Source organism: Pteropus vampyrus, unplaced genomic scaffold, assembly GCF_000151845.1.
Source record: "Pteropus vampyrus isolate Shadow unplaced genomic scaffold, Pvam_2.0 Scaffold515, whole genome shotgun sequence".
In the NCBI taxonomy this organism is placed as follows: domain Eukaryota; kingdom Metazoa; phylum Chordata; class Mammalia; order Chiroptera; family Pteropodidae; genus Pteropus; species Pteropus vampyrus.
The window spans coordinates 245,334-256,715 of NW_011889296.1; the positions used below are offsets into that span (position 1 = coordinate 245,334).

At 47.8% G+C, this 11,382-nt stretch overlaps 1 protein-coding gene and 1 pseudogene across 2 annotated transcripts in view; one reads left to right on the plus strand and one right to left on the minus strand.

Moving 5' to 3' along the window:
• Positions 1 to 10,844, minus strand: part of ERCC6L (ERCC excision repair 6 like, spindle assembly checkpoint helicase) — a 19,369-nt gene extending 8,525 nt beyond the window's left edge. For both annotated transcript variants that reach the window (XM_023524980.1, XM_011383348.2), the window contains exon 1: positions 10,713 to 10,844. In XM_023524980.1, the coding sequence (XP_023380748.1) occupies positions 10,713 to 10,780 (68 nt within the window). In that variant the 5' untranslated portion in view covers positions 10,781 to 10,844. The remainder of the gene's footprint in view (positions 1 to 10,712) is intronic.
• On the plus strand, positions 5,144 to 5,259 carry LOC111733030 (annotated as a pseudogene).
• Positions 10,845 to 11,382: the final 538 nt, after the last annotated feature.

An 11,382-nucleotide genomic window follows, 5' to 3' on the forward strand; every position in this document is an offset into this window, starting at 1 on the left:
GGCACCAGTGACCTTCATATGCCAAATCTAATGGCCGCCTCTTGGTCTCTATCTTCCTTGAGACTCACTGCTTCCCACACAAGCTGTCCCCTCGTTCCGCGGCCCACGCCACTGTCCCATCCTCGTCCCGCGGCCCACGCCACTGCCCTGCATTTCTTCCTGCATCTCTATCCATCCCTTCTCGGCCTGCACTCTGAATCCCTCTCCCTCCACCTGTCCCCGTATAAACACGGGCATTTCTGCGTACCTCTGTATTGTCACTGCCCTTCTGGCTCCAGGTACTCCCCCACCCCCAGATTTTATCCACGGTAGTGGCTTTGTACTGGGTTCAACGGGATCCCCACAGATTTCCTGCTGACCTGGATGGACCCTGTGAAGCCGACCCTTACTTGGAGTGAGTCTTCGCAGATGGGTTCGCGTCAAATTGAGGTCATACTGGATTAGGGCGGGCCCTCAAGCGACATGACCGGGTGCCCTTATAAGAAGCACGGCTGGACACAGACAGAGAGACAGAGCGGGGAACGTGAAGACAGAGGCAGGTACTAGAGCGATGCACCTGTAAGCCAAGGAACTCCACGGACTGCAGATTCTGTCTCCAAAAAGAAATCAACCCCGATGACATGACGATTTCAGACTTCTGGCCTCCAGAAGTACGAGAGAGTCAATTTCTGGGGAATTTTTATGGTGGTGAGATCTATGTAAGATAAAGTTTGCCACTCAAACCATTTTTCATTATGTGCCAAGGATATGAATTCTGTTCACAATGTTATGCAACCATCACTACTATCTAGTTCGAAAACTTTTTCATCACCCCAAATACAAACTCTGTTCCCCATTCCCCCTGTCCCAGTCCCTGGGGGCCACTGTCCTACGTTCTGTCTCTTTGTGAGTTTGCCTATTCTAGATATCTAAGTGGAATCATACAATATCTGTCCTTTTGCGTCCGGCTTATTTCACTTAGCATTAGCCATATTGTAGCATATGTCGCAATTTCTCTTTTTAAGTCTAATATCCCATTGCATGTAAACACCACATTTTGTTTATGCATTCATCTGCTGATGAACACGTGGGCTGTTCCACCTTTTGGCTATTATGAATAATGTTGCAATGAACAGCTGTGTGGATCCCTGTTTTCGATTCTTTTGGTACGTACCTCAGAGTGGCATTGTTGAATCACATGGTAACCGTGTTTAACTTTTTGAGGATCTGCCATTTGTTTAAGTGGATGGAGGGGACAGATTCGGCAGAAATACAGAATTTTAACCGACGTCTGAAAAGTCCAAAGCCACCGCTCTATCCACCATTGCATCTTGCCTCCATAGTCTCTTTTCCCCATCAAGGTCCCACACTGCCCTCAAGGGGCCACGCTTCCCCTTGCTTCTGACACGACACAGAAAACTCTGCCTGCTATGCCAAGCGCATCGGCTTCTCCGCTGCTTAGCTGACTACCACTCATCCTTTAGAAGTCAGTAAAGGTACTATTTTTTCCAAGCAGCCTCCTCTGGCAACTCCCCCCATCAAGCATGCACACGCGCGTGCGCACACACACACGCCCCAAATCCCAGACTTCAGGATTAGGGCTATGTCCTCTGTTTTTATAAGGAGCAGATGGAAACTTCCCGTTGTGTTTCTTCCCCACCAGTGCATCTTCAGCAAGCAGCAGTGCGGGCTGCTCCACGGGACGCATTCAGCAAACGTTTGCTGAAGCATGAAACGGTGAGATCCGATCCTCGAAAAATAAAAGAATGCATGTTCCAGGTACGCTGGGCACCCTTTCGTCTCCCTCGGCCCTTGCGGCCCTTGCGGCCCTCCATGGAAGCAGCCTTAAAGTTTTCCCACTAACCAAGCACTCGCAGACGACACCGCACCTGATCCCCGGAGCGTAAGACGCTGCGGTCAACACAGCACACAAAGCAGAATTCGGAGGGAGTCACTAACACATTAATACAATTTCCTAAGGACCGTGAGGCCAGGTGACAGATGGCAAACATAGTCAATAGTGGTAAAACCTATTTCATTTTGTTTTGTTTTGTTAGATAAAAAATAAATAGAAATAGAATAGAGAAAAATAAAAAAAGAAATAAAACACACCCGAAATATCGGGTCGGTAGAGATCGCAATGGAAGAACTTGAGTTCAGCTATGAGACCCAGAAGCTTCGCTCCTGAGGCGTCACTGCTCCTGAATCAGCTCTAATTGTGGGTGGCATGGAGGCACCAGCCCCAAGCGATGCCCCAGAAGTTTCTGTCCCGCTGCACATTCTGCGATAATCACCTGTGGCTGGAGGACGTCTGAGCAGCCAAAATAAGCTTCAGCGGTCCATCAAACATGCGTTAAGCTCTTACCACGCGCCAAACCTCGTGCGACGCACTGCACATACGGCCTTCACGCAGCTGGCAGTGCCAGGGACTGTCATCCATCGAAGGATCACGTAAATCACCTAGTTACAAACTGCAACAACGGCCATGAAGGAAAAGTATGGAAGGCTATTAGGGCGTACCCCGGGGGCCTCCAGCCTCACAGAATTCTATGGGACCTCTCCAGGTCTGGTCACAAAGCGGGGACACGGCAAGTAACCAAGCGAGCAAAGATGCTGCATGAAAAGCAACGTTTGCCTCGTTGGAAAGGGGCCAGCGGCTATTCACCCCTGGACGGTACCTGCAAGCAGCGGGGAGAGTCCAGAGTTACCAGGATCTTCTGATGGTGGGAAGAATGAACATTCTGAGTTTTATGTGAATTATTCTGATGTTTAAATGCTAACTAATGCTTATGCTTAAAAAAAAACTGGGCAGGGCGAAGGAAACTTATCTGTGAACGTGGCTCATGAGCTACTGATTTGTGAGCTCTGATTTATCTCAGCTATGACTTTGCCTGGATCTCCTCTGCAAATGATTTCTTCTCAAAAAACAAACAAACAAACAAGAGGCCGAAGGCTCTCCAGGTAGGAGCCTGTACAGGGTTTGCTTTGGGGCTTAACATCGTCCACCTGTGAGACCAATCGCTTAAAACAGCGTAAGGCTTTCTGCAGTAGCTATTACCTGCGGATTCCACAGCCAAGAACTATCTGGACCAAAGCGTATGGCCCCAAAGAGAGCCAAGGTTCTTAGTGCTCTTGTAGGTAGGTCCTTTACACCCTGTCACAAAAAAATACAAGCAGGCAGGAAGAGCAAAGCCCAGAACAAAGTCGGGAAAGGCAGGCAGGGGCCCGGTCCCCTCCGCTGTAACTTTGGTGGAAATGGGCAAACGCCCATCTGCCAGAACGAACAGGAAGACAGCATCGCATGTCAACATACCCTCAGAAAGCAGCCGAACCTGCTGGCTAATTACTCCGGAAAAAACCAGCAAATTAATAATTATGCCCAAACCAAAATTATCCTTTTTTTTCTGGCACAGTAGATGTGCTTCGGCATCCGGGCAGATCACACCAGCCAATGCTCCTCAGCAGGGAAAAATAGTTTTATTATCTGGAGAAGCATTTGCCGCCGACCGTCCTGACTGGTCCTTAGAAATAAAGTCTAGCTAAAAATGAAAATTCCCCAAGAACGAGCTTAACTTCTTTTATAGTAACCTTCGTGCCTCCAGCCCCCAGCCCCGTCTTCCAGCCCAAGGTTATCTGGTTAACCACCACAGTGGGGCGCAAAACTCGAGGGCTTCAAAGCAAGCGCTTATTCCAGAGTTTGAACGAAGCTACGGGTGTTTGGAGAAAAGCCTCGAACCTTCTCGTGTGCCTGCAGTTCACCTTCCAGCCACTATGGTGGGCAAGTAGACAAGACCTTCCATTAAGACCAGAATATAAATCTAAAAACAAAACATTGCCTTACGTTGTGGTTACAATAATAATTCATTACGTTGAATATTTGTTTTATAAATTTTCCTACATATGTCTTATAATTCAGGACATATGTTTTAGAGAATATTACTTGCCCATTCTAGTGGCTGGAGGATAAGATCTACCACCAGAAGACTGTGGATGTGAATACTGAGTGGACAAAAAAAAATACACAAAACACAAAACAACAAACCACGACAGTAACCATAATCCCCGACACGTAGCTAATGCCTGAAGTATGGGCATTTTATCTTGTTCCAGGAAACAGTCTAGAGGGTTCATTCCAATCCACTGAGCTCATCTGTACCTATACCGGCACCACATGGCCTTGACTGCTACAGGTCTACGCTAAGTTCTGAAATGAAGACCAGCTTGGTTTTTGTTTTTGTTTTTTTCAAGATCGTTTTGGATATTCTAGGTCCTCTGCATTTCCTTAAGGCTTTCATAATAGCTTGTCGATTTCTGCAAAAGGAAAAAACACGTGGGATTTTGTTAGATACGGCGTGGGAATCTGTAGATCACTTTGGGAGTGTTACCATCTCACCAGTATTAAGTCTTGCAATCCAGGAGCACTGTCTGCCCTTCCATCGCTGAGGCCTTCCTGAACCTCTTCCAACAATGTTTCGTAGTTTTCAGTGTAAAAGTCTGGCACGTACTTGGATAAATTTATTCCTAAGCATTTTATTCTTTTTGGTGCTACTATAAATGAAATCGCTTTCCTAATTTCATTCACTGCTATGTACAGAACTACAACTGCATTTTGAATATTGATCTCGCATTCTGCAACTTTGCTGAACTCGTTTATTAGCTCTTATATTTTCGTGGACTCATAGCTTTTTCTATATAACAGATCACGCCGCCTGCAAATACAGTTTTACTTCTTCCTTTCCAAAACGCCTGCCTTTTCATTCTTTTTCTTGCCTAACTGCCCTGGCTAGAACCTCTCTTACAATGTTCAGTTATAATGAATTATGACGTTGAATAGAAGCGGCGAGAGCAGACATCCTTGTCTTGTTTTCTGATGTAAGGGGGAAGGCTTTCATCTTTCACCATTAAGTATGTTAGCTGTGGGTTTTTTTAGATACCCTTGATTAGGTGGAGGAAGCTGTTTTGTGTTTCTAGCTTGTTGAACGTTTTTACCTTTAATGGATTTTGTCACTTTTTTTCATGCATCTATTGAGATGAACACGTGGTTTTTGTCTTTTGGTTTTAAAGAAGTTAAATTTGGGATGTGGTGACATAGTGTAGCGATGAGCATGTCTGTTTTACACGCGGAAGGTCCTCGGTTCGCGCCCCAGTGGAGCCACGGTCTATGGTCTACGGCCATGTCACCCTGAATAAGCCCGATGTCTGATCTCGGAAGCTAAGCAGGGGCGGGCCTGGTTAGTACTGGGATGGGAGACCACTAAGGAAGACCAGGTGCTGTAGGCATAAATAATAATAAGTAATAAACAAATAAAATAAAGAAGTTAAATGTGATGTGTCTATTACCAAGTAGAGATGTCAAGTAAGCAGCTGGATGCAGGAGCCTGGACTTCAGAAGGGGTCAGGACTAAAGACAAAAACGAAAAATCTCAGCATAAAGATGGGATTTAAAGCCAATGACCTGGATAAGATCGATAAAGAAAGGAGTATAATTTAAAAACAAAACTAAACACATGGCACCCGACATTAAGAACATTTGCAGAATTCCAGCTAACGAATACAGAAAGAATGGGGAAATGAGACAACCCCACTTTGTAATCCCTAATGAATTAACGGATTTGGGTGGTGAGTATCAATGGATGAAAGGTTGATGGGGAACGTGTATTCACGTTAGGCTGACATCTCCGACAATTTATCCATCATAAAGGGTAAAACTCAGCTCTGCCAAGGAGTGATCGGTCTATGACCACCTGAACCCCCGGTCAGTCTTAACATTATTATAAGTAGGAAAATCGGACACTATATGCTTCTCGATATGATGTAACATTAAGTACATGGCCTCCACTACAAAGTATTCGTGCCAACAATACTGAATCTTAATCTTTTTTTTCCCTCTACAATAGCTTCTTGTTAATTTGTTATTGAGGTATAAATGACACGCGACATGATATTAGCTTCGGGTATACAACATAATGACTCGATATTCGTATACACTGTGAAAAGATCACCACACTCAGTCTAGTTACCCGCCATCACCTTAATAGTTACAAAATTTGTTTCTTGTGATGAACTTTTAAGATTTACTCTCTTAATAACTTTCAAATATGCAGTACAGTTATCACCATAGCCCTCCTGCCATATGTCACAGTCCTATGACTTGTTTATGTTATAACTGGAAGTTGTACCTTTTGACCCCATACACCCCACTCCACTCCTCTGGTGACCACCAATCTGTTCTCTGTATCTATGAGTGTGGTGGGTTTTGTTCTCAGATTCCACATATAAGTGAGATCAGAAGGTGTGTGTCTTTCTGTCTGACTTATCTCACTTAGCATAATGTCCTCAAGGTCCATCCATGTTGTCAGGAATAGCGAGATTTCCTTCTTTTTTCTGGCTGAAGAATATTCCATTGTGTATACGTGCCACATTTTCCTTATTCATTCATCAAACCTTTAAGTTTAAATCACAGGAGATATGAGAACGAGCTAATGACACTACAAGGCAGACATCGGACCAATGCAAATGTTTGGCATAGAAATGAAAGCAGAAGGTGTGGAGGGATCGTTCTAGATTAAAAAAAGGCTTAAGAAATATAATCAAATGCAGAGTGTGGACCTTCTTTGGATCCTAATTCCAAGCAAGCAATTATAAAAAGACTTAAGACCATTTGAAAAAATTAAATATAGGCTGTGTATTAGTTGATATCAAAGAATTAGCTTATTTTGTTACGTGTGATGTGGTAGGCTGGTTTTGTAAGAATATGTTGTTTTTTAGAGATGCATACTAAAGGATTTAAGGATGAAATTCCATGATGTCCGAGAATTTCAACTCTATTAGAAGAAAATGCGATTGAGGACATGAGGGGGAATCAGCAGACGGAGAGAAGCAGCAGCCAGTAAGGTGAGGAGTCCCGGAAGCCGAATGAAGCCAGCGTCTCCCGGGGAAGGGACCCGCTTGTGATCAAATACTGCCGGGAGGCCGAGGAAGGTGAGGACTGCAAACTGCCCATTAGATTTTGTTCTACAAAATTCCTTGGTGACCTTGACAAAAGCAGCATGAACAGAGTAGTAAGAGAAAGTAGGTGACATAGAGAATAGAAAAAGAGAGCAGACGGGTGACAGGACAGAGTGGACGACATAGAGTACCAGCAAGTGGGTGATGGAAAGAGACGGTGACACAGTGAGTGACACAGAGAAAAGGTGGGCAACATAGGAGAGAGGGCGGGTGACTGCCAGTCATCATTCGTTGCCTCTCAGGTCCAAATGCACCGACAGCTGTCCTGGAAGGAACCGAATTCCTTTCCCGCCAGCACGCTGTTGAGCTTTCTCAGCAGAGGGCGCCTGAGGGACACCGCAGGAGGAAGGGGCTCTCCCGAAGCCGCCGCTGCCGCACAGGCCGGCGAAGTGGCCCGCAGCCACAGCCAGGACACGCAGTCCCTCGGTGACCTTGGAGCCTGCGCCTGCCTGGAGATGACCTTGCAGCCCCCACTACGTGGGAACCAGCTCCCCGGGCCTCCACCTTTTCTGCACACCTCGGCCGCGTGGCCAACAGCCTGGTCCCCATTCGCACTCTGGAAGGTCGCTTCCTGTTGGCCTGGGGGACGCAGAGCAGCTCCCACCTGGGCCGGCCGGCACACCCTTCTGCCATCCAGCGGGCAGGACCACACGCCCTCCACAGAGGTCTGAGCCTCGGGCCCTGGACAGACGGCCCCTTCCAAGTCTGTTTTCCCTTGGGTACCCCCCGGCCCCAGGGTCCCAGAATGCAGCCTCCTTATTTTTTCTACTCGTTCATCAGTTTAATAACTCTTTATATTAAAATGCATGTTTTAATACACTGTTTGGCTCCTACCTCCTGATTGGACCCAGAATGATACAGGGAGAGAGAAAAGAGGGTAAGCGACAAAATGAGAGAGTGGGTGACAGGAAGAAAAGTGGGTGACAGGGAAAGGCTGGGTGATAGAGAGAATGGGTCGTAGAGAGTGAGTGACAGAGATCGTGGGTGACAGAGGTACAGAGTGGGGAGGATGACCGAGACAGAAAGACGCGGAGAGACCACAGACGACCGTGTGTGCGGGCGGATGACAGTGCGAACAGGTGGGTGACGGAGAGGTGGGCGACAGAGAGAAGGGGGTGGTGGGTGACACGGAGAGACAATGGCAGAGAGCGAGAGAGGACAGGAGTGCCAGAGAGGGAAAGTGGGTGACAGAGGTGGGTGACACAAAGGGAGAGATAATGAGCGACAGACAGAGACAGAGGGAGGAAGAGACATAATTCCAGAGAACGGACAATGGGGGGCATCAGAGTGAATGAGACTGAGGTCAGGACAGGAGCTGGTGGGTGGGCATCCCCAAGGGAGAGTGTGTCACGGTCATCATATGTGACAGAAGATGACGGTGTGCGAAAAAGAAAACAGTTACGCAGAGTGTGTGACAGCAAGTTTCACAGTTTCCTTTGAGCTCTTAGGCAGGAGAGGCAGAGATAGGTAGGGAGACGGACGGAAAGGGGACAGAAGGAGGAAGGAGACGGAGACATCATCTGACAGCACGACTGGGCCGAGGGAGAATTACGAGAGGTAGAGAAGGTAGAGAAGGCGAGGCTTACTGTGCAAGGGGGACCTGGCAGAGGGCTGGACAGACCGAGAAGGATTATGAGAAACAGAGAAGGAATTATGACAGATGAGGGGTCGTGAGATGGGGCGTCGTGGGAGACAGGGACACTGAAAGGAAGGTGGGGGCTGTGGGAGCAGAAGATGACTGTGAGAGAAAGGGGTGACAGCTGAAGGGAATGACAGAGAGACGCATGCCAGCTAAGAGGCAGCGCTGGGGAGCAGGTGCAAGTCAGAGGGCCGCCTGCCTGGGGGAAGCGGCCAAAGGCACTGAAGGACTTAAGCTTCGTTATCACCATTTTCCAGATGAAAAAAAATTGAGGCTCAGAAAAGTCAAGTGACTTGCTTGAGGTCTCCCAGCCAGCAAGTGGCAGAGCCAAAATCTGAACCCCAAATGGCCCAACCCCAAAGCCGGCACTCTACCGTACCGCCTGGCCTCCCTCTGCTTTCCCCAAGTCTTCCATAAGGAAGTCATGTGACAGTCCAAAAATGTACTTTTACCCCTCGGTAAGGAGACCTTTTGGCTTTCAACAACCTTAAACATTTTTTTTTGAAAAGGGAGACAGAACGATTCAATGCCCCAATTTATTTCTTTGTACTACATCACAAATTAAAGCTCCTACGCATTAAAGGACACAACCAAGAGTTAAAAGGCAAGCTACAGAATGGGAGAAAATATCTGCAGATCGTATATCAGATAAGGGGTTAATATCCAGAATATATAAAGAACTACAACTCAACGACAACAAAAACCAACTACCCAACTGAAAAATAGGCAAACGACTGGAATACACATCTCTCCAACGAATGGCCAACAAGTACGTGATCAAATGCTCGATATCACTAATCATTAGAGAAATGCAAATCAAAACCCCAATGAGATACCACCTCACCATCCTTAGGATGGCTAACAGCAACAAAAGAGAAAATGACAAGTGTTGGCGAGGATGTGGAGAAACTGGAAGCCTCGTGCACTGTTGGTGGGAACGCTAATGGGTGCAGCTTCTCTGGAAGACAGCGCAGCAGTCCTCCAAGAAATTAAAAATACAACTACCATATGACCCCGCAATCCCGCTTCTGGATTTTTATCGAAAAGAACTGAAAGCGGGATCCTAAAGAGATATCTGCGCAGCCATGTTCCCAAGAGCACTAAACAGTCAAGGGACGGAAGCAAGCGACCCAAGTGTCCATCAATGAAGCAACAAAATGTGATATGTGGATACGATGGAATATTATTTATTCGGCCTTAAGAAGGAAGGAAATCCTGTCACGTAACACAACATGGAGGAACCTTGGGGACATTATGCTAAGTGAAATAACCCGGGCACAAAAAGACAAATACTGTATGATCGCACGTACGTGGGGTCCCTAGAGAAGTCAGAATCACAGTCAGAAAGTAGAATGATGGCTCCTAGGGGTGGGGGAGGGGGAACTGAGCAGCTGTTAACAGGTCCAGGGTTTTAGTTCTGCACGATGGATGGATGGATGGTGATGGGTGGACAATGTGAATGTGTGTGCGGCCACTTAGGAATGGTGACGATGGTACACTTTATGTTGTGTGCATTTTATCACAATTTTAATTCCCACGTCACTCTGCCCCCCACCCAGCCATCTGGCGAATGCTTCCTCACTCACTTCTCAACGCAAATACACAAATGTCTCTTTTCCTCTTGTGAGGCCTTCCCTTAGCTCACCGACCTTTGAAACTGGCCATTCCGTCGTTCGTGCCCACACCAGGCCTTGCACTCTATACGTCTTAACGACACGTCTGTAACATTATGTTTACCTAGCCTAGCCCTTTCCAGCGCGAGATCAAAAGCGATCAGCAATCATAAGCAATGTTTTACTCATCTCCATCCCCTCCCTAAGCCTGGGGCTTAGAAGGCTGGAAAGACTCGAGAAAGTTCTGGCTCTTAAGGAGTTCATAACAGAGTTATGTGGCCGCGAAAGGGGGCATCGGGGGATCCCCCGACTCGAGAAATCTGAGGGGATTCCCAGGGCCTGCTCGGAGAACGCGGGCGCGTGTCTCACAAGGCTCCGTCTCGGCGTTTTGGGCCACTGCGAGGGTCCGAGGGCCCCCACACCCACTCCCGGCCAGGGCCAGCGGCTGGACCCGCCCAGCGGCCCAGACATACCTCAGGTAACGGGCAGCCTGCTCTGGGCTTAAGACCTGGGCTTCCGCTAAACCCCGGGACACCTCCATGACCCGGCAGCTTGGCCTCCAATTTATCTCGGCGGAGGATTGAATTTCGCTCGCTCCCGCCCTGCGCATGCGCTGTGCGCATGAAGCGGGACGCGCCAACCGTCAGCCTCCAAGCTGTCCAATCAGCAGCAGCGCTCTCCTGCGCCACCGTCCGGGCCCCGCCCACGAAGGTCCTGCGCCTGCGCTGATGCGCGCTGGAGCTAAGAGGCGGTCCGGATCCCGCGGCGGGGGGTGGGGGTGGTGGGCGTGTCTCTAGTATTTTCAATCCAATGCAAATCATGCACAGGCGAATCCGTGCGTGTGCGTGTGTGATCCTCGTGAGTTAGCAGACTGCGTGATGTGATCTCAGTGATTTTTTTTACTAGCCACTAGAGACCTCCTCCACAGCCTGCACTCCAAATAGCCTCCCTTCCTTGCTCGCCAACGCCTGGCACTGAGCAAGCTTTGAATTCAAATACCCTGGGAGTCGTAGTCCCCGTAACTTAAACTCACGTTGAAGAAGGGTCTTTAAGAACCAAAGGCGAAGCTCTCGTTTAAGAAATGAGTAGCACAGTCGTTATGGTCACCATTTCTAAAGAAGCTCCGACTGAGATGCAGTCATA